The sequence below is a fragment of the Lycorma delicatula genome, chromosome 1 (assembly GCF_047948215.1).
Source record: "Lycorma delicatula isolate Av1 chromosome 1, ASM4794821v1, whole genome shotgun sequence".
NCBI classification, from domain to species: Eukaryota; Metazoa; Arthropoda; class Insecta; order Hemiptera; family Fulgoridae; genus Lycorma; species Lycorma delicatula.
This window is the reverse complement of record NC_134455.1, coordinates 387,964,339-387,984,476: the sequence shown is the minus strand read 5'-3', so window position 1 is coordinate 387,984,476 and position 20,138 is coordinate 387,964,339. Positions and strand designations below refer to the sequence as shown.

Here is a 20,138-nt window from a genome sequence, read left to right as displayed (position 1 = left end):
CAAAATAAATATAACCGCACTCCCGAAGGAGAGTTCCGGTACGGATTTCTTGTCCATCACAGTGTCTCATGAACCTGCTATCTAGGTACGGTTAGGCAAACTCTCAGACTGCTACAGTGGAACGCCAATTCAGTAGTAGGTAAGACGGCAGAACTTTGCCGTCTGGCCGAGGATCTACTAATAGACGTGATACTGTTGTCTGAGTCGTCTCTGAACGCAAACAAACAACTGACCGTTCGGAATTACTTTACATTGCAAATGGCAGATTGCTATACGAAAGGGCACGAGCACGCCGGTTAGTCGTCATAGGCCCCGAAGTGCCCACCTTTGTTCATCGAACGGGCAGATCGAGACTTGATGTACTCGACATCGCAATTATGAAGGCGGTAACAACTCCGTTCATGATTGAAACAATAGAAGACCGCAGCTTGGACCATTCTCCTGTCTAGAGCTGGGCCAAGCAGGGGACGGCCGAGATCCTCCGACTATACCCCGAAGGTCAGTGAATTGGAAAACGTTCTATGAAACTTTCCAATGGGATTACAGGCCAGTGCATCCTGAACTCCTGACCGCACCGGAGGAAATCGACGAAACGGTCGAACGCGTCATATCGTCAATGACCGAGACTGTCAAACAGCTCTACGGAAAAGACCACGAGATCTATCCGTAATAATCTCCCACTTCACTTCTCTAACGCCAAAGCAGAAACCGGCGACTGAGTAGGAGATAGCGAATCACCCTGTTCTGCGATGATAAAAGGGCTTTTTATATTCAAACGGACAGAGTGAAACAGCTGCTGGCACAACATCGAGAGGATTCGTAGATTGAATACCTCGCCTCAGTCTCAGTCGACTACTCCTCGGCGTTCAGGCTAAACAAAAAACTACGAGAAGGAAAGAAACCCCGCCACCCGTTTGTGGGGCAACGAGGCCTTCTGGCATATTCGGAGGCGGACAGGGCGGAGGTTTTCGCCGACACCCTAGAGAACCAATTTACTCCAAACCCCCCTCCCACCACGACCACACAACCGAGATAGAGTCCTTCCTCGTAGATTATTTAGCACAGTTGGAGGACACCCCACTAGAAATAGACCAAGTCACTTAGGTGGAGGTTTCCGCTGCAATTAAAGCCACACGCCCCGACAAGGCTCCTGGTGTTGACGGGATCGGTGCCCGCGCATTCCGGAATGTTCCACCCGCTCTTATAGCGACCATAACCACAATATTCACGTCAGTTTTGTACGTTTGATATTTTCCAAATTGCTGGAAAACTGCAAAGGTGGTATGCCTACCCAAACCTGGGAAAAGTCTGCTTTTTCCCCAGAATTACAGGCCGATTTCCTTATTACCAATGTTGTCAAAGCTATTCGAAAGGATTTTCCTGGAGAGACTTAGGCGACATTTGGGAAAAGGAGTACGGCCTGAGCAATTTGTGTTCAGGGAGGGCCACTCAACGACCCTCCAACTGGTTAAAATAATCGACAGTCTTGTCGGAGGCTTAAATAGAAAAGCGGTAACTGCAACTGTTTTTCTAGATGTTGCTAAAGCCTTTGACAAAGTTTGGCATAGCGGCTTGCTGTATAAACTCGCACATACGACGATTCCCTGTCTCTATGTCAGATTGATACGGTCTTATTTACTAGACCGACAATTTGTTGTACGCGTAGGGGGGACAATCTCCTCCACCAGAGGTGTAGCCGCTGGAGTCCCCCAAGGAGCAGTGCTCTCGCCATTCTTGTACGTCAACGATATGCCTCTGTCGGAAGGAATCAATACAGCTCTATACGCAGACGACACGGCGTATTATTATGAATCCGGAAGTGTAGATTACGCGATCGAGAGACTCCAACGGCAATTGGATGTATTAGAGCCGTGGCTCGATATGTGGAGAATCAAGGTCAACTGTGAAAAATCACATACAAGACACGTGCTCCAGCCAGGCAGCTGGAAATCTCAGGAGAAAAAATCCCTTTTGGGAAAACAGTCAAGTATCTGGGAGTAGTCCTGGATAAACGGCTTACCTTAGCAGAACATGTTAAATATGTGACCCAAAGGGCAAAGGCCGTCAGGGCCTCACTATACCCAGTGCTGAACAGTGCTAGCCCATATCCACTGGTGACCAAATCGCTCATTTTTCGGCTATACGTCCTGCCGATTCTAACATGCTTACCCGCCATGGGTAGCTTTGTTGAACTCCACGCTTCAAAAGAAATAAGAAGCCGTCCAAAACATAGCGTTGCGGACGATATTTGGAGCACCTTGGTTCGTCAGAAACGTCACTCTTCGCTACGATGCGGGACTACACACCGTATCCGAGGTGGGGGTTGGCGCAGGCACGTAGACTGTTCGGGAGAGCGGCAGTGTCCGAACACGGCCATCTCCGGGACATTTGCTGAGAGGACCGTACTCCACAGGGCCTCATGCTTATTAAACAAACCACCGTGAAGAGGCGGTACGAGATTAAAAAATGACAAACCAGGCTTAGGAGCCTCTATATCGCGTAACCTATAAATGGAACGGCGCGAATATTCCGGCCGCGAAAGTGACCGTTTTTACAATTAAATTTTGTTAAAAACTATAAAAACCTAAACAACACCCCACGCCGTCCCACGAAGAGACTACAATCTCATTTAGTCAGCATATGTGACTCCCTCCGGAGAACATAAGCATTTCCCTCAAAATAACTAGGGCTGCAGTAGGCGCATTTTTGCTAGCCCATAGGTGCTGGTACCGAAAGGACTTCAGTGGATGGAATGAAGGGGAATCACGCCAGGATTACTAGGCTCAAAAGCTTAGCCTCCCACGGTCAGAACCACTAAATAAATTTCATGCTGGTCCATACGGATAGGAATGCAAATTACCAAATCCATCCATAAATAACACTTAAAATTTATAACCGCCACTAAATAACTGATGAAACTCGCCCGATAATAGAAAGATACAGCAGCAAGGGACATTATCCAGGCTCTGCGATCTGTAGGGAAAAATATTGAATCTCCTACCATTCTTGCATTCCGTTCCTTAACTTTTTCCTCAGTCTCTTCTTCGCACATTTCAATTTCTACTTTTCTTCTTTCTTCCCATATTTCCTAACTTGCTGTGTGTTCAGCTACAGTTTTTTTTTTCTTTTAATGTATCTGATTGGATCTCAAATACTGGGTCTTTTTTTCCTCTTATAATCTTGTTGCGGCTTCTCAATCTAATATACTGCCAATCATGTATGTGTGTCTTACATACTGTAGCTATCTTGTTCTTAACTTTAAACGTAACATTTATTCAATTAATTTCCTAAACCTAATATTTCCTAATCTATGGACATGACTCAGAAATCATTCTTTATAAATGGACATCTTCAGAGTCATGCCCTCACATCCACGGACAATTTTCTTTCTTCTTTAGATCCTGATGTTTTATTTTTTAACCAGGATCTCTTTAATAAATATTCTAAACTTACTATATGCTACCCTATCACTACATATATCCTCTAACCTAAATCTTACATCTATTTCATGAAATTGCCGCATACCTCTCTTCTTCATATGTTACAAGGGTCCACAACCCTTGTGGACTCTTGTAACATATGAAGAAGAGAGGTAGGTATGCGGCATAATTTTCTTCAATGTATGTCCACATACAAGGAGCACATGTTCGACAGTCTCTTCTACTCCACAGACAACACAGTGTGGACATGGCAGCAGTCCAAACCTATTCAGTTTATTATTAAAATTCCTGTGTCCTGATAATGCCTGCGTTGTGTACTGATCCACGTGAGCCACTTCCTTCTGCATCTTTCTGGATATTTGGGAGAATTGTGTATGTATCTCTTCCTTTCACTGAGTTTTTCCTTCTATCTTGCCACTCAATGAAATCCTCTTCTATTATCTTTCCCTCACTTTGCTGCAGCAATTTTTAATTTTTACACGTATTTGATTTCCTTAACTGTGTGATCTTCTTTTGTTCTCTAGCTGTTGATATTAAGTGGGTTTACACCAGAAATATCACATCACTCGAGATAGTGCAATGTTCTCTAATTATCTCTAGGATTAATATTATCGTGTAATGTCCTCTAATTACTATCTCTAGGAGTAATCTTTACGCACTCAGTGGGATCTTCCTAAAACCTGAGCTTGCCCTGAGTGCCCATATTGACACTCCACACAACATTATTTGGGAAATCCAGTCCCCATTTGTAATTAACAACACTTCTTACTTTATTAAATGCATTGAACGCTTTTTTTCTGGCATGTGACAGATGTTCCTTGTATTGCCTTCTTTCATCAGTCACAACATCCAAATGTCTGGGTTTTGGTATGCTAAATATTTCTCCCTTCAACTTTCAACAATGGTTTTTTCTGCAGGATACCTTTGAGCATCATCATTGTCATTTTTTCAGCAGTAAAAACCATTTTGCGCTTCTCACTCCGTTTCCTCAATATTTCCACTGCTTTTCTGGTTCACTCTTCCAATTGTATCCTGGAATCAATGTTTCTGATATATGAGCACCACTCATATGTCTAGTCAGAGTTACTTTTTTATGCAGTCGGTCTGTCTAAATATCACCTATATTTGGCGGGCTTGGCATGCAGATATGCAGTAGTATATTTTACTCATTGAAAATGATGAGGGAAACCACTTCACTTCTAATTTTTTCTTGCTTGCTATTCCTAATTACTGCTACGCTGAACTCAGCTGTCTAATGACTCGTGTTAGGTTGTCCATAATCATTTGGATATAGCACCTAACTTACCTATTTATATATATACATACATTCATGGATCAGTATATATATTGTTTTAAAATAAATTAAGAATATCATGCCCTATGTTATGTAAGTCCAATGCGATATTACATTATCATAATAAATTTCTAGATCTTATAAAAATCAGATAACATGGACTAGATTTAAAGAATTTTTCCACCAAGATTTGTAAAATCTTTTTTACAAATCTTGGTCAAGTCAAAAGTCTGGAAACTACCAAACTTTGCCAGTTGAATCTCAAAAGTTACAGCTGCTTGTAATGCATTTACACATGTTATTGTTCTACCATTCATTTTTTTGTTTGTTTATAACTCTACAACTCTCAGTGGGATCTTTTTGTATCTATTATCAGTAAGTAAGATTTCTGTCAGTACTTCCCAATCTTATCATTCAGTCATGTTAGCAAATTCTGGAAATTGATGCTGTTAATATTCTTTAATAAAATTTGAATGTTTTTGTCATTATATAAGTAATTAATACTTGCTTTATTTCCTTTTTTAAACATTCTGATTTTTCATATGTAGATATCTATTTTTCATTTTTATTTTGAATTATGGATTTTTACTTCTTTTGGGCAATTTTCTTTAATGTGTATGAAGTTCTTTAAAACCCTTTATTATTATTTTTGTTTGACATCAGCTGTAGCTAAAAAATTATTATTTTTTTTTTATATACATATAAAATATGTAATATATATATATATATATATATATATATATATATATTTTTTTTTTTTTTTTTGAGAAATATAAATATTTTTACTTTTTATATAGTTCAGAATTTTATCTGTTGATTGTGTTTGGGTGGTAATTTTTCAATTTTGTCAGTTTGTTGAGGATTTTTCAACATATGTAAAGTTTTTTTTTGTATGAAATTTTTTGTGTAGAGGTTACACCACAAAGAGATAGAGAGTAGAGATGTAATATTCAGTGGGTATATGAAAAAATAAATTAGAAAGTGTTGTCTAGCAATTTATCAGGGAGAGTCAGTAATATTTGCCCTACTTTTTAGGAAACAGAATATCTTTTATAAAAGGAAATGAGAAAAATAGTGTTTGTAAGAATGTTTAATTAAATTTGTTTATAAGGTCATAGCTTTTATAGCTTTCTTACTTTTAAGTATATTCTGAAATCTTATTAAAACAATATTAAATCACTCTTTATATTAATTAACTTCATTTAAGTATTTGAACCATGCTAGAAATTTATTATCTGATATTTTCTTGGAAACATCAATTCATGTTGTCAAAACGTTATAGAAGTACTGCATTATAACACTTTCATTATAGGTAAACTATCTGTTAGTGATGATCAGCAAAAAAATCATCTAATTTTGACAAATGCATAAAGATGAATGAACTTAAATTAACCTTTTTACCCAAGTTAGTAAATGTTAAATTTTTTCTTACTGAGATTTGATATATCATGTAGGAATAAGTAAATAATCATTGCTATTTACTTACAGATTACATATACTGGCGGCCGATTCATCTAATGTTTAATTATTTTAAATATAAAATGCCAGCACTTCATTATACCTTACATTTAATAAATTGTATTTATTAAATATTAAAATGCGTATTTAGTATCAACTAATATATATCAACGTTGTAACAGTTTTCATGGAAATGAGGAAAAATAACATCATTAGTGGAAAAATGTTACATTAGATGTTTATTGGCTTCATAAATTGTAGAATGTAATTTTACCTTTTTTTATACTTTTTAACATTTTAGATGGGAAAATATTGTGAAAGCAGTCCTTTATTTTAGCCAAACTGGAAAAATTTTAATATTTACAAACTTTTAATTTATACGTGTAGAATCTTTTGTTATTTACTGTATGTCTGATTTTACTGATGTACTATTTTTTCACAGCCCATCAATAATTTTCTCCAACTTTTAGTCATTATTTTCATTTAAGAATGAGTTTAAGTATTATGTGTGAGGTTAGATTGCTCAAGTTCTCAAGGTATCCCTGATTAGACTGAAAATGCCACTTAAATGTCCATGAATTCTTAATGCTAAATAAACAAACTTCATGATTAAAAAAGACCAATGAATTAATTTTGGAAATGAAAGTAAATAATCACTATCTTTGAATAAAGTGCTAATTTACTTGTGCTTAGTTTAATAAAATATGTTTGATAGTTAATGTTGTTGTAAACAGAATGTTGCAAAGATGGTAATGCTAAAGGTGGGTTCTATTTTAAAAGTTAGTCTATGAATGAAAAATTCTGATTTTTATATATGAAAAAAAATTAATTATAAACCTCATCATTTTTTTATAAATATATACTGATATAATAAAAATAGAAAAAACAATCTCAATAAATGCTATTATTTTTAATTTAATAAGAACTAAAATGCCATGATATTAAACTGTCAAAACAATAAACAGTTGAAAAATTACTCTGCGCTATTCAAAATTAGTATTGATGTACATTAATTTTTTAAGTGCATTAAAAATACTCATACTTTTATTGTTTTGTGCTGCAAGTTTAACCTTTAGTATGCGGCATTGTTAGTTAAGCATAGTATACAGTGCTATTTAACTATTCTGTACAATTTCTAAGGTTTAACTGTGCTATTAACTGTAAACAACTTTTAAGCATTTCCTCTAATAAAATAGAGCCTAAAATTTTATAAAAGTCTGTAACCATGTTGATTGTTCTTCGATTAAATGGGTGATTGACAAAACTGTGTAATGAGATTTACATACTCAAGTTGCATATTGTTAGAATTTACGGAGTTTATAAGGTAACCTTTTACTTTTATAGAGTACATTCTATTGCCTAAATTTAAATTTTGTCACTTGTTAGATATAACCAGTCGAGACTTATGGAGGACTTTACTAAAAATATTCAGCTATCATTAACTACTGTAATACTCATAAGTGATGAGAAGAGACAGAAAATTATTACGGAGCTCTATTTCAGAACATGGGGTAAGCTTTAATTTTATATCTAATTATTTTTATTTGGAAACTATTATTTACAATTTTAAGCTGGATTCCTGAATGTTAGGTTAATGAAAGATATCCTTTATATTAAATTTTAAGAAAACATGCAAAGAAGGGTTATATATTTTATAACCTTTCTAGAGGGTTAAGTATGAATTAGAAAAATATTTTACTTAATAGAAATAAAATAGCATTAGTAAATTTAAAACCATTGTTTTGTACTACTTAACTGATGTTGGTTAACGAAAATTGATAGTTTATTTATACATGGCAATTGCAGCATAAAATTGTCTGTATTATTTTATGGTTAAAAATTTTATGTGAACACAAATTTATGATTTAAGTTTTAATTTTATTTCTATTCTAGCAGTATGACCTAAGGCATGCTTTCACATGGATTTTAACAAGAATGATAAGCTGAATGGGATTATATGTAAAATTGCCTTACTTTTGCCAAGAATTGAATCTGAAACTAACTGTTCTAGAAGCCAGCATGCCAACCAGTACAACTTCTGGCTGGCCATTTTTTATATCATTTAAATATAAAAACCATAAAAATTAATTTTACTGATTTTTAAAGAACTGGTGGCTTATGAATGAGAAAAAAGTTTTAGTTAATGCAAATGAAATAACTTTAGTAATTTTGAAACCGCTGTATTGTACTACTTAACTGGTCTTGTTTAATGAAAATTTACAACTGTAGTTAAATTATTATTGTTATTATCAGCTTAGAGTTCTGCAGGGTCTCTCTTCTATTACTTCACCTGTAGATCAAATACGCATTATATTTTTTTGGACATTGGAATTACCTATTGATAATGATGGTGGAAGAGGTGTTGATTTTTTAGGTCCTTTAATTCACAGCACTAAGATTTTCCCTTAAAATTTAGCAGATCATGCAAACCCGTATTTGACTCAAGCTCTTGATTAAGATTGATTAACCTCATGTTTGCTATTAAAATTGTTATTCCTCATGATCTCATATATATGAGATTATGATCTCATATTAGTATATGTGAATATAAGATCTCATTATCTTATTTTAGATTTGTTCCCAAATATATTTAATCTTTTGATTACGAATGATTTCCCTTGGTAAAAATTCTTCTCCTTCAGACTGGTAGAGCAAAAATTTATATTGATAAAGAACGTAATTAGTAGCTATGGATTTTTTTTTTGTTTGACCTGTTTATTTTTACATAATTAATAAGATTTTGGAGCCCTAGTCATTAGATTTGTCTACAGGTGATGAGAAGGGGACAAGTGTAAAATGAGGATATGCATTCTTTTTGCACTGGAATATTCATAGTTCTTTGGAGATAAATGTAATAACATGTCTAGAATGAGGCTATCTCTCAAAAGGAAAAAGAAAGAGAATTTATTGCTTATGTCAACTTTGTTAATAGTTGAATAAAAATTAAAAAAATATGTAGAAAATAATACGAGGGTCATTAAAATATAAACCGGAATTTGTTTACATATCTTTATTGATTACATCTTTTCATAATTATTTGATTATATCTTTATTAGATAAAATTACAAATAAATTACCTTATTTTTCTTCCTAGTTTCCTTCAACAGAAAATCATTTTCTCCACAGGTAGCTTTCTAATCCCCTCATAAAAAAAAAAACAAGATGGCCCAACAACCAGTTGCACATATAATTGACTGCAGAATTGTCTTTGAATCTTTCCTCTTCTAAAACTTCTTTCAGCAAACCAAACATGTGGAAATCATATGATGACAAGTGTGAACTGTATGATGGCTGTTCAAAAGGCGTCCAATGAATTTTAGCAAGTTTATCCTGAGTCTGAGCTGCTGTATGTGGCTGTGCATTGTTGTGGCATAGGACATTGTGAAGTGGTTGCTGGCATCATTTCTTGTGATAAGTAGCTCTGACGTCATCCAACGCTGCATTTACCATCCTTCATTCCTGCAGGGAATCAATGAACAGCACCTTTTGAGTCCCAAAACACAGTTCCCAGAATCTCCAGCTGACGAGCATTTTTTGGCCTTGATCTATGGCCTCTCCCCATTTTTCCACCACTCCATATTTGCTCTCTTGCTTTCTGGGGTGTAGTGATGGATCTACGTTTCATTGCAGGACACAATACGTTCCAAAAATTCCTCTTCTTCTTTCTCAAAGTGATTCAGAAGCCGCTGACAGATGTCTTTCTGATCATTTCTTCCACAAGGTCATGAACAGTCTGAATGTTGTTGAATAGTGATGCTAGTCTACAGATAGACATTCATGACTTTCCTTTTCCACTGCATCATGGCCCCTTGAAAATATTTTGGCCCGATCAAACACTTGAGTTTTTGACAGGAAAGCATCTCTGAACTGTGCCTGGAGTTAAGTCAAAATTTTGGAGGATTTAACACCTTCAATGGTGAGAAATTTAATTATAATTCATTGTGCAATAGACAATGGTACCTCCTGCTCAGACATTCTGTTACAGATGTGGGGACATGACCTACAGGTGCAGGTGGCCAGTTGCTCTCCTCCATACATAACAAACTAATTACCTGCATTACATTCACTGCTTTTCCTTAGTCCAGGTGGCAAAATTCCAGTTTATATTTGAATGACCCTTGTAAATGTTTAATAAAATTAAAGCTCTATACTCTTGAAAAGGAAATTTATTGTATTACTATCTACTCAATAGGAAGAGAGAAAGAGGAACCTCTTAATATTCTCTTAGGTTTTAAATGAAGTTAATTTTAATAGAAAAAAATAGAGATCATTTTTATAAAGATACATTATATTACCTAAATACAAGGTCTATCTGGAAAGTAATGTCACAAAGTCTACAAGTATGAAAAAAAAAACTTTTTACATAATAATAAGAATAATACCTGTACATTAGAATTCTTCAAAATATTGTCCTCCTGTATCCATACATCTTTGCCAGCGGGATATCCAATCTATAAAGGCATCCTGGAAGGCCTGTTCAGGAAGTGCATTTAAAGGCATTTCACAAACTGCTTTCAGATTGTCAATTGTTCTGTAACGATGTCCTTTCAAGGGGAATTACAAACAAGTAAACAAAAAAAAGTCTGGCAGAGCCAAGTCAGAACTATACAAGGCAGGGTGGCTGCGGCAGCGTTACTACATTAAATTTGGGCAGGCAGTTGGTGACGGTGAAGGCAGTGTGAGCTGGTGTGTTGTCATGGTGAAGTTTCCAATTGCCATTGATATCTGGTCTGACGCGCTGGATTCTTGTTCTCAGTCTCTTAAGGACTTCCATGTAAAATTTAGAGTTAACGGTTTTTCCTGGGAGGTACAAACTCATGGTGGACAATCCCCCTGATGTCAAAAAACACTATGAGCATGGTCTTGATCTTTGATTTGCTCATTCGAGCCTTCTTGAGGTGATGCCAAGGTGTGCTACTTGGCACTTTGCCTCTTCGTTTCGGGTTCATACTGGAATATCTACATTTCATCACCTGTGATGACATTTTCCAAAAAGTGAGGATCGTTTTCACACATTTCCAAAACATCTTGAGAAATTTCCAGTCGGCAAGATTTTTGGTCGTCAATCAAAATTCTTGGGGACAAGCTTTGCACACACTTTTCTCATGTGCAAATTCTTAGTCACAATCTCATGGACGATACTTTTGAAATATTTAACATGTTGGCCATTCAAAAGTTCTTTCATACGTGCCACATTTTCATCATTTGAGGAGGTTGACAGGTGTGCAACACGGGCTTCATGATCTTCTCACGGCCTTCCAAAAACACCTTGTGCCATCTGTAGGCTTGCCTTTGTGAGAAACCCTCATCCCCGAGGTCCTGTTGAACCATTGGAAAAGTTTCCACTACAGACTTGCTGACTTTCACACCAAACTTGATCGCTTATCTTTGTTCCAGTGAGTGCTGCATCATGACTTGTACAAGAGACAAAACAGAGGTTTACGAAACTGCCCATCTTTCACCTCCAAGAGCTTGGAGACAACTGAGCAAATACTTGCTCGGTAGTTGACTTGCACCACTATCAGTCCCGGCAGATGAGATTGCACTGCAATGTACAGTTGCTTCTCAATAAAAGCATGACATTACTTTCTGGACAGACCTTGTATGTTATATAAAATGTTTGTATTCATGTCATTGCAAGCAATTTTTAAATTTTCAGTTTAAAACTGTGAAGTAATTACCATAAAGAGTAAATTGAATAATTATCTTTTAACTACATTAAATAATTGATGTCTTCTTGAAACATAATTATTGATAGTCGTTCAGTTATTCAAAAATATTTTAAAATAGAATAATATCCATCAATTTCATAAAAAACATGTACACATTTTTATTATACATTCTCAGCCACTAAATGAGAAATGTAGCTAGCATTTTCTAAACAGTAAAATTAAGTTGTTTGTTAATAAAGTTTGTTGACAGCTGATATTTAGAATATTAAACATGTTTGGTTCTAGTATTAACTTGGTATATTAAACAATATGTGATATAAATTGTTTAATTCTTATTAATGGAAGCCACATCATAGATGATGTGAAACAGTGTAGTTAAAATATGTACACAAATATAGATTTGATTGCATAATTATTTCTTGTTTATTCTCACCGATAAAAAATATAATGGAATAAAACATAAAATTATACAACTTACAGCAGCGTTTCACAACCTTTCAGTATTTGAGACCCAATATTCAGTAATCATTTTCATCGCACTCCCCCCTCATTCAATAATAATGTATTTTGAGTATTTTGACGCTAAAGCTACATTAAGACCTTAATTACAAACGTTACAATTAAAATTAATCTATGTTACCAAGAACAAGTAAATTTATTGATATTTGGCAACACTGATCTGCTGCATTGACAAAACCAGAATCGATGTCTCTTTATTGCTCTCTGTCTTACATCCACTATATTGGACATTCTCATGACTTCATGAGAAGTTCCTATTTGTCTCAACCATTCTGGATAGTCTGTGCGACCATCTGCACAACATATATAAATGCTGCACCTCATTCAATTGCAGCCAGTCTCAGTCTAATTGATCCTTCTATTCCTATCAGTTCTATTGTGAATGTGTATGTTGTAATTTGCGTGTTAATTGCAATTCACAGTATTAAATGTTTATGTCAGTAGATTTATACAGAATCATGGATAAATTTTTAAGCGGGTGTAAGTGAGCATAAAATAATAGAGAAGCATCAACAAGTGTACAGACGAGCGTGGTTCTGAAAATAAAATCAAGAAAATATTTTCAAGAATACTTAAATTTTGGGTTTATCAGTAGTGAAGTAAATGAAGAAGAAAGGCCCCTGTGTGTCATTTGGTCAAAAAGTTTGTCAGCAGACAGCATGAAACTTAATAAATTTAAACAACATTTGGAAACACTTCACAATGAGTATGTTAACAAACCTTGAGAATTCTTCAAATTAAAATCATATGAAAAACAAACATAATTTTTAAAAAAAGCTTTGTGAATGAAAAAGCTTTATATGTCTCTTACAAAGTTTCATATAAAATAGTCAGATGTAGAAAAGCCTCATACCGATGGTGAAGAGCTTATTTTGGCAGCTGCAATTGAGATTGTAGAAACTATATTTGGAGATAATTTTGCCAAACAACTGTAGTCCATATCTCTAACAAATGATATGGTTGACCATTGGGTTGTTGATATAGCTGAAGATTTACAGCATCAGCTTTTTGGGAAGTTGCATGACAAATTGCTTTCAATTCAGCTTGATGAGGTAACAGATAGCAATAAAGATGCTCATTTCATTGCCTATGTTCGATTTTGTGATGGTGTGTTAACAGTAGAAGAACTGCTTTTCTGTAAATCAATAGAACTCAAAGCAACTGCATTCGCATTATTTGCTATCTTAAATGATTTTATAAATGAGACAAACATAGAGTGGAAAAATTGCATTGGAATATGCACCGGTGGTGCTCATTCAGTGTCTGGAAGATACCAAAGTATACAAGCACTTGTGAAACAAAAATCTCTACTATGTGTCTGGACAGATTACATGATCCACAGAGAAGCTCTGGCTTCCAAAGAAATGAGTCCTGTTCTGAATATTGTGCTAATGACGCTTGTAACTGTAGTATATTATATAAAAATGAGACATCTCAAAAATCTTTTCTGTACTTTGTAAAGATATGGATGCAGTATATACAGCATTACTATTTTATTGTGAGGCAAGATGGTTCACGTAGAAAATTTCTGCAATGTATTTCTGAATTAAGAGATGAAATTGCCATTTTTCTAGAAGAGGAAAACCGATCGGAAGCCGAGAAGTTTTGAGATTGTTTATTTGTGATGGAATTGAGCTACTTGGTTGATATATTTGAGAAATTAAAACCTTGAATCTTCAGCTCCAAGGAGCAAATACACATGTGTTGGATACAAGTGATAAAGGTAATGCCTTTTGTACAAAACTGGAATTGTAGAGCAGAGATTTAAAGCAAAAAAACCTAGAAATGTTTGCAAATGTAGATGAATGTGTTAAGTCTTACAAGGCTAAGAACGAAATGTGGAAGTTGTTTTTGTAACCATTGAAAATCATTTAGCCATGCTGGCAAAGAATTTAAAAAAGTATTTTCTTGCTGACGACAACTTGGTAGCAAGTTACGAGTGGGTTAGGGATGCGTTTCATAATACTTCCAAAGGACTCTCAACTGCTGAAGAAGAACTCTTCATGGACTCTTCAAGTCCATGAAGAGTTTTGATTTCGCCACAAGTGGCAAAATCAAAAGAGAGTTTAGTAATAGATCACTCTTTGAATTTTGTGCAGGGGTGGATAATGAGTTTCCTGCACTGAAAACAAGAGCTTTTTGTATATTATTACCATTTTCAACATCCTACCTTTGCAAACCAGATTTTCTGGGGTGGCTGCTCTGAAGACAAAATATAGATTTCAGCTAAATATAGAAAAAGAACTCAGACTGTCTGTTTCTAATATTATACCTTTGAAAAACTTTGCTGTGGAAGACAGGCCCAAGGAAGTCGCTAGTAATTATTAAACTAGTTTTTTTTTGTATTTATAAGTTAATTATAAAATTCATTGTGCACTACCGGTACAATCCTATTTATAAGTGTATTATATCAATGTAAATGTATTTTATTATTTATTATTCAGAATATATTTTGTTTTGCTTTCCTGTTAGTAAATTAATAAACTTTTTTATATTTTCTTTTTGATATGCTTGCACTCTCCACTTGGTGTTATCATGTCCTCCTAGAGGTGTGCGCCCTACCAGTTGAGAAACATTGTCTTGCAGAATGAAGTATTCTGAATGAATAATTTATATATATATTTTTAATTAATATTTAATTGTAACTTTGTACTAAATCATGTAATCATGTACTAAATCATGGTAATGTCAACGCTAACTAGCAAAGGCTAGTTAGCGTTGACATTACCAGTCATCACAGTTTGTGAAAGTAGGCTTAAACTACTTAATTGCAAGATACAACCTAAATTAAGACTGTATAGTAATAATAAGTGAAGTATTCACTAATGTATGTAAAAGATGTTACTTTTATACAGATTTGAGTGTTAAATCATGGATACCGATTGGGTTTCAATTACCCGCACATCTCAGGAATGGTTGACCTGAGACTGTACAGGATTACATTTCATTTATGTTCATGCATATCATCCTCATTCATCCATTGAAGTGATACATTATGGTGGTTCCAGAGGCTAAACAGAAGAAGAAGTATTCACTAACTTAGAAATACATTTACAAATTATAGCTACATAAATTATCACCGTTCAGGTGTAATCATTTTCCATTTTCATCACAAGCAACAATCAATGATCAGCTTCTGCTTAAAATAGCTACAGATGAAGTTTAATTTTGAAATTATAAAATATATTTGTTTATGGCTCTAATATTATATGTTAGTTTTCTTTTGACATGAAGTTCTCAACGTAAATAGTAAATAGTTTTTGTTCACACTAATGAAATTAATATTGGTCTGAATTTGAAAATTGTTTTCAGAATTTTTTGATGTACTAAGTTACAATATTCTGACAAAAATTGTCTTTGACACTGATATATGAATCACATTATATGAATCAAGTTAATATATGAATCACACTGAAAGTCTCAGACAAATTCTATTTCTGTTATACTGCTCATTTTAAACAGTGATTTTGTTTATTTACTATAGGGATAAAATCAACTTTACAACAATTTATATTTTGTTTATTATTTTTTTTTTTTAGATACTAGTTTGCTGATAAAACTGAAACGAGAGGATTGTTGGACTTATTTGATAGAAACCAATTGTGTAGAGGGATTGCTTGTTTGGTTGGGCATGAAACAGTCACCTCACCAGTTTCCGTGGCCTACTGATTTATTCAACCAGTGGACTATTACACAGGAAATGACAGATTCAGTTCATAATTTAAATTGCACTGAAAGTACAAAGGAGATCCTTTTTAATTCCCTTGCCTTGTAAGAAGTATTTCAGATTAATTTAATTATCTTATTGTGTCTTTTTGTGTTTTTAACAAAAATTGAGTAAAATTCAGCTTATTGATGATGTCTGGAGATAGCTGTCTGGATAAAGCAAAAAGAGAGAATGAGAAAATAATAATTGTTGATATTTTTTTATTGTGCCTTACTCGGGTTAGTAGATATTTAATTGTTTCTTGCTGCTGAGCCTTGAAAGAAACTATAAAATAATTACAAAAATAAATGATCTGATAAATTCATGCCCTAAATAGAAATACAAAAAAAATCTTTTAAATATAAAAAATTATTATTTAAAACGTGTAATTTATTTAATGCACCCAGTTATATTGTTTATCTAGATGAAGGTGCTGGTTGATTGTGTTACTTGATTGAAAGATTAGTTTAGCATGTTCATCTTTATAGTTTTATATTTTTCAAATTATGTATTAGTAATTAATACATTAATACATTAGCGGTATACACTTAAGATTACCAAAATTATTGCAATTAAATATACTTATTTAACATTTAAAATCAGTGTATAGGCTAAATATTATTTTTTATTCATTTGAATTGATGGTAAATAAATTTTAAGTCGATATTATTTAATAAAAATAACAGTGCACATTTTATAATTAGAAACATATTAAATTAGTAGAATATAAGTGTCAATATTAATTGAAATTAATCATATTTTATGTAATACAATTAATGCATAGTGCTTCTGAAAACAGCTATAAGTTTTATATAATAAATAATTAGATGAGGAATATGGAGTAGTATTATAAGATATCTAAAACATTTTTGTGTGACCTTTTGTTTTGAAAATGTGTCTATCTATTTATAAATTCTGTCTGGAAACGAAAGGTCTGTGTCTAGTAACAGCTATTCTACTTCTTTTTGAACTCAGGGTTTAGACTCAGATTCTTTCTGATAAAAGGCAGAGATGCTACCAGCCCACCACAGAAATCGTTATTGGCATTGTCATTAAATTAATATAAGAAAATTTAGTTCATCAAACTGCTGGTTATGTACTTGGCCTTATCAGAAGGCCAAGTATGCTAACCATACAAATTATATACCAAAACTTCACATGTTACTGTAAATATCATTTACATGATTACCAAAAAAACTGATAAAATATTTAATAAAATAAATAATTTGTTGTAACTATAATGGTTGAATGATATTAAATAAAATAATGTAATTAATTTTTTGGAATTTAATATCATTTATTTTTTTTTTAAAAGCAAGTAACTTTATTGACTGCTCTGCTATTAGCCATTAAAAACATCAATAGGATCCAGCAAAACCAACCAGCATATTTAAGTTTTGTGAGCTAAAGGAATTGGTTCCTTTGGCGAAAAACATAGAGGGGATGTACCTTTGACAGTTGTTATTTTACATGTCTTAAAATTCTTCAATCCCTAGTGAGCTACTTCCATAGATATTTTAATTTTTGTGAAACGATGAGATTCTAAGGGTTACAAGCAATTAATTGTAAGACTAATTCATTTTTAATAAATTTTGAGTTGGTTTTGTTCATTTTCTTGCCACTACCATCCTTGATAACCTGCTATATTGTCACAGTATTTTAAAATTGAGTATTCTTTTATTTCATTCTTTATTTTGTGAAATCTTTATAAAGGTACTTACTAATTTTAGGTTCATTATGTCAGTGTTACTATATGGTTAGTCTTATTTAAGAGAATATCTCTATGTTTTATGCATAAAGACAATTTTATTTTGTTATTGTCTTAAGTTTTTTTTTCAGGCAGGGTCTGTTTTGTACAGAGAGCAAGAAAAACCCACAAAAAATATTTAAAAGACTGGCTGCAACAAAGACAATAGTGCCAACTGAAGATATAGTTAAGTGGTGAACTTTGTAATAATTTTCTTAAATTTGCTAGTGATTCAAACTTGGTAGAATTTGTAGTTGCTGTTCACAAACAATTACCTTCTTTCTTGTGTTTAAATACTTGGAGAGGTCAGAGGTAAGAAAAACAATATTATTTTTGTTTGAATTATAATTTTAATGAACTTAAAAAGATGTTTATATTTAAATAATGTAGTTTTAATTTTAAACATTCATTTATTTTGGTGGGTTCTCCTGTCCTGACAATTTTGATAAAAAATGGCTAGTCGTTTTTAAATTTTTTCTTTAAAATATTACCATAAGTTTCAATATTAATATTGTTCCAGGAGATGAAGTATTCATTGATATTTTTTCTATTACAGTTGAATTCAAATACATAAATGCTTTATTACCCGTAGCACTACTGTTTTGCAATGATATTGAACAGTGATGTATTCAGCAATGATGAAGGTTATGTTTATTTTTTGGTAGTAAATATTTAAACAGTTAAAACATAAAAAAAAACAAAAAAAAACACAAAACTAAGGTTATTGCTTTACTTTTAGTTTGTTGTATACAAATTAAAAAAAAAAAAAAAAAGTTTGTTTTCTTGATAAATAGATTCAAAGTTTATTTTGTGTAAAATTTTTTTTTTTAATTTTTACAAATATGAGATATAAATTATTTACTCTTTAAATTATACTTATCCATCCAAAAGACATATTTAAATGTGTGCAACTTTTTTTACTAATTAAGACATAATCTGCTGAATGTGCACATTCTTTGTGAAAAAATATTTTAAGCAAACCCATTCTGCATTGGAAAATACATATTAATATACCAGCAGTAAAATCCAACAAGAAAATATATTCAGTTTCGTGTGGGTGGTGTTCATTTATTTCCATTACTTATAGAAACAGTAGTTGTGCCTCAGAAAAAATTGATAAAGACCAAATAGACACAAAATACAACCTTTAATAGCTTTTATTGTGTGTATGGGGGGGGGGGGGATTGCTTGAAAATTGTTACATGGGGAAATAGCCTCTTATTAATATTTCATGTTGAAAGATAAAACATACACAAATCATGGATTATGATACATCTAAAGCAAACTTTATTAAAACTGATTTTGGTATTAAGTAATATTATGAGATAAGAAATAAAATTACTTAATATAAATTGTATGAAATGAAATATTAATGAGCTTGTTTTGCATCTTAATTATATTTGTTTTAACGCAAAACACAAGACATAAAAAGACCATGTTAATGAGATGTGTACATAATTTATATAACAGTTATAATTTTCTATTCTATAGTACAATCATTTTTGATTCAAAGTTACTCATTTTTTCAAATATTATTTTTATGCTAATTGTGAAGCTCATCAGATTTTCATAATTAATACGTAGACACCAGATTATATGCATTTGCATATTAAGCCCATTCTCACCAGTTATTGTATATTTTCCTTAAAATCTAGTGATGATGCATATTTTCACTATATTTACAATATTTTTTTGGTAGGATACCTAGTTAATAAATAAAATCTTATGTTGTAGCTAGCCAAACTTATTAGCTGCATGGCTCTTAGAGCACACTTAGCAGCTGCACGTCTATGATTGTGGTAGGATAATATTATTATGAGGCCAAATAAAACACAGACTCATGCAAGACGAAGATGGACGAAACTATTCTGTGTCCCGCACACCTACTGCAGCACTCCTCCCACTAGGCAATTAAATTACACAAGTTATTGTTGATACTCTCATTGCATTAGTTTAGTTTTTTTATTTATCTAAGCAAGGTTTAATGTATACCATACCTCTCAAAAAAAAAGTGCCTCTTCATAGATAGCTGACTATCCTGAAACATTTACATATGACGGAAATGTTTTATATTGTCGAGTTTGCGAGAAAAATATTTCGTGCAGGAAAAAGTTTCAAATAGTTCAGCATGTCAAGACAAGTCTTCTTAGATTGCAAAAGAAAGGCCCACAAGAACAACTTATAAAAGCGGCAAGTAGCAGTGATTTCACTTCCAAAGGTAAACAGAAAAACTACTGTAGCATAGATTTATGTGAAACATTGCTTACAAGTAATATTCCTCTTCACAAACTTACAAATCTTA

General features: G+C 33.1%; 1 protein-coding gene across 1 annotated transcript in view; it reads left to right on the top strand.

The window, feature by feature from the left end:
* Positions 1-20,138, top strand: part of LOC142317336 (uncharacterized) — a 67,949-nt gene that overhangs the window by 44,486 nt on the left and 3,325 nt on the right. Inside the window, exons 4-6 of the mRNA XM_075353813.1 lie at positions 7,579-7,703; positions 15,923-16,154; positions 17,929-18,148. Of these exons, the coding sequence (XP_075209928.1) occupies positions 7,579-7,703; positions 15,923-16,154; positions 17,929-18,034 (463 nt within the window). The 3' untranslated portion in view covers positions 18,035-18,148. The remainder of the gene's footprint in view (positions 1-7,578; positions 7,704-15,922; positions 16,155-17,928; positions 18,149-20,138) is intronic.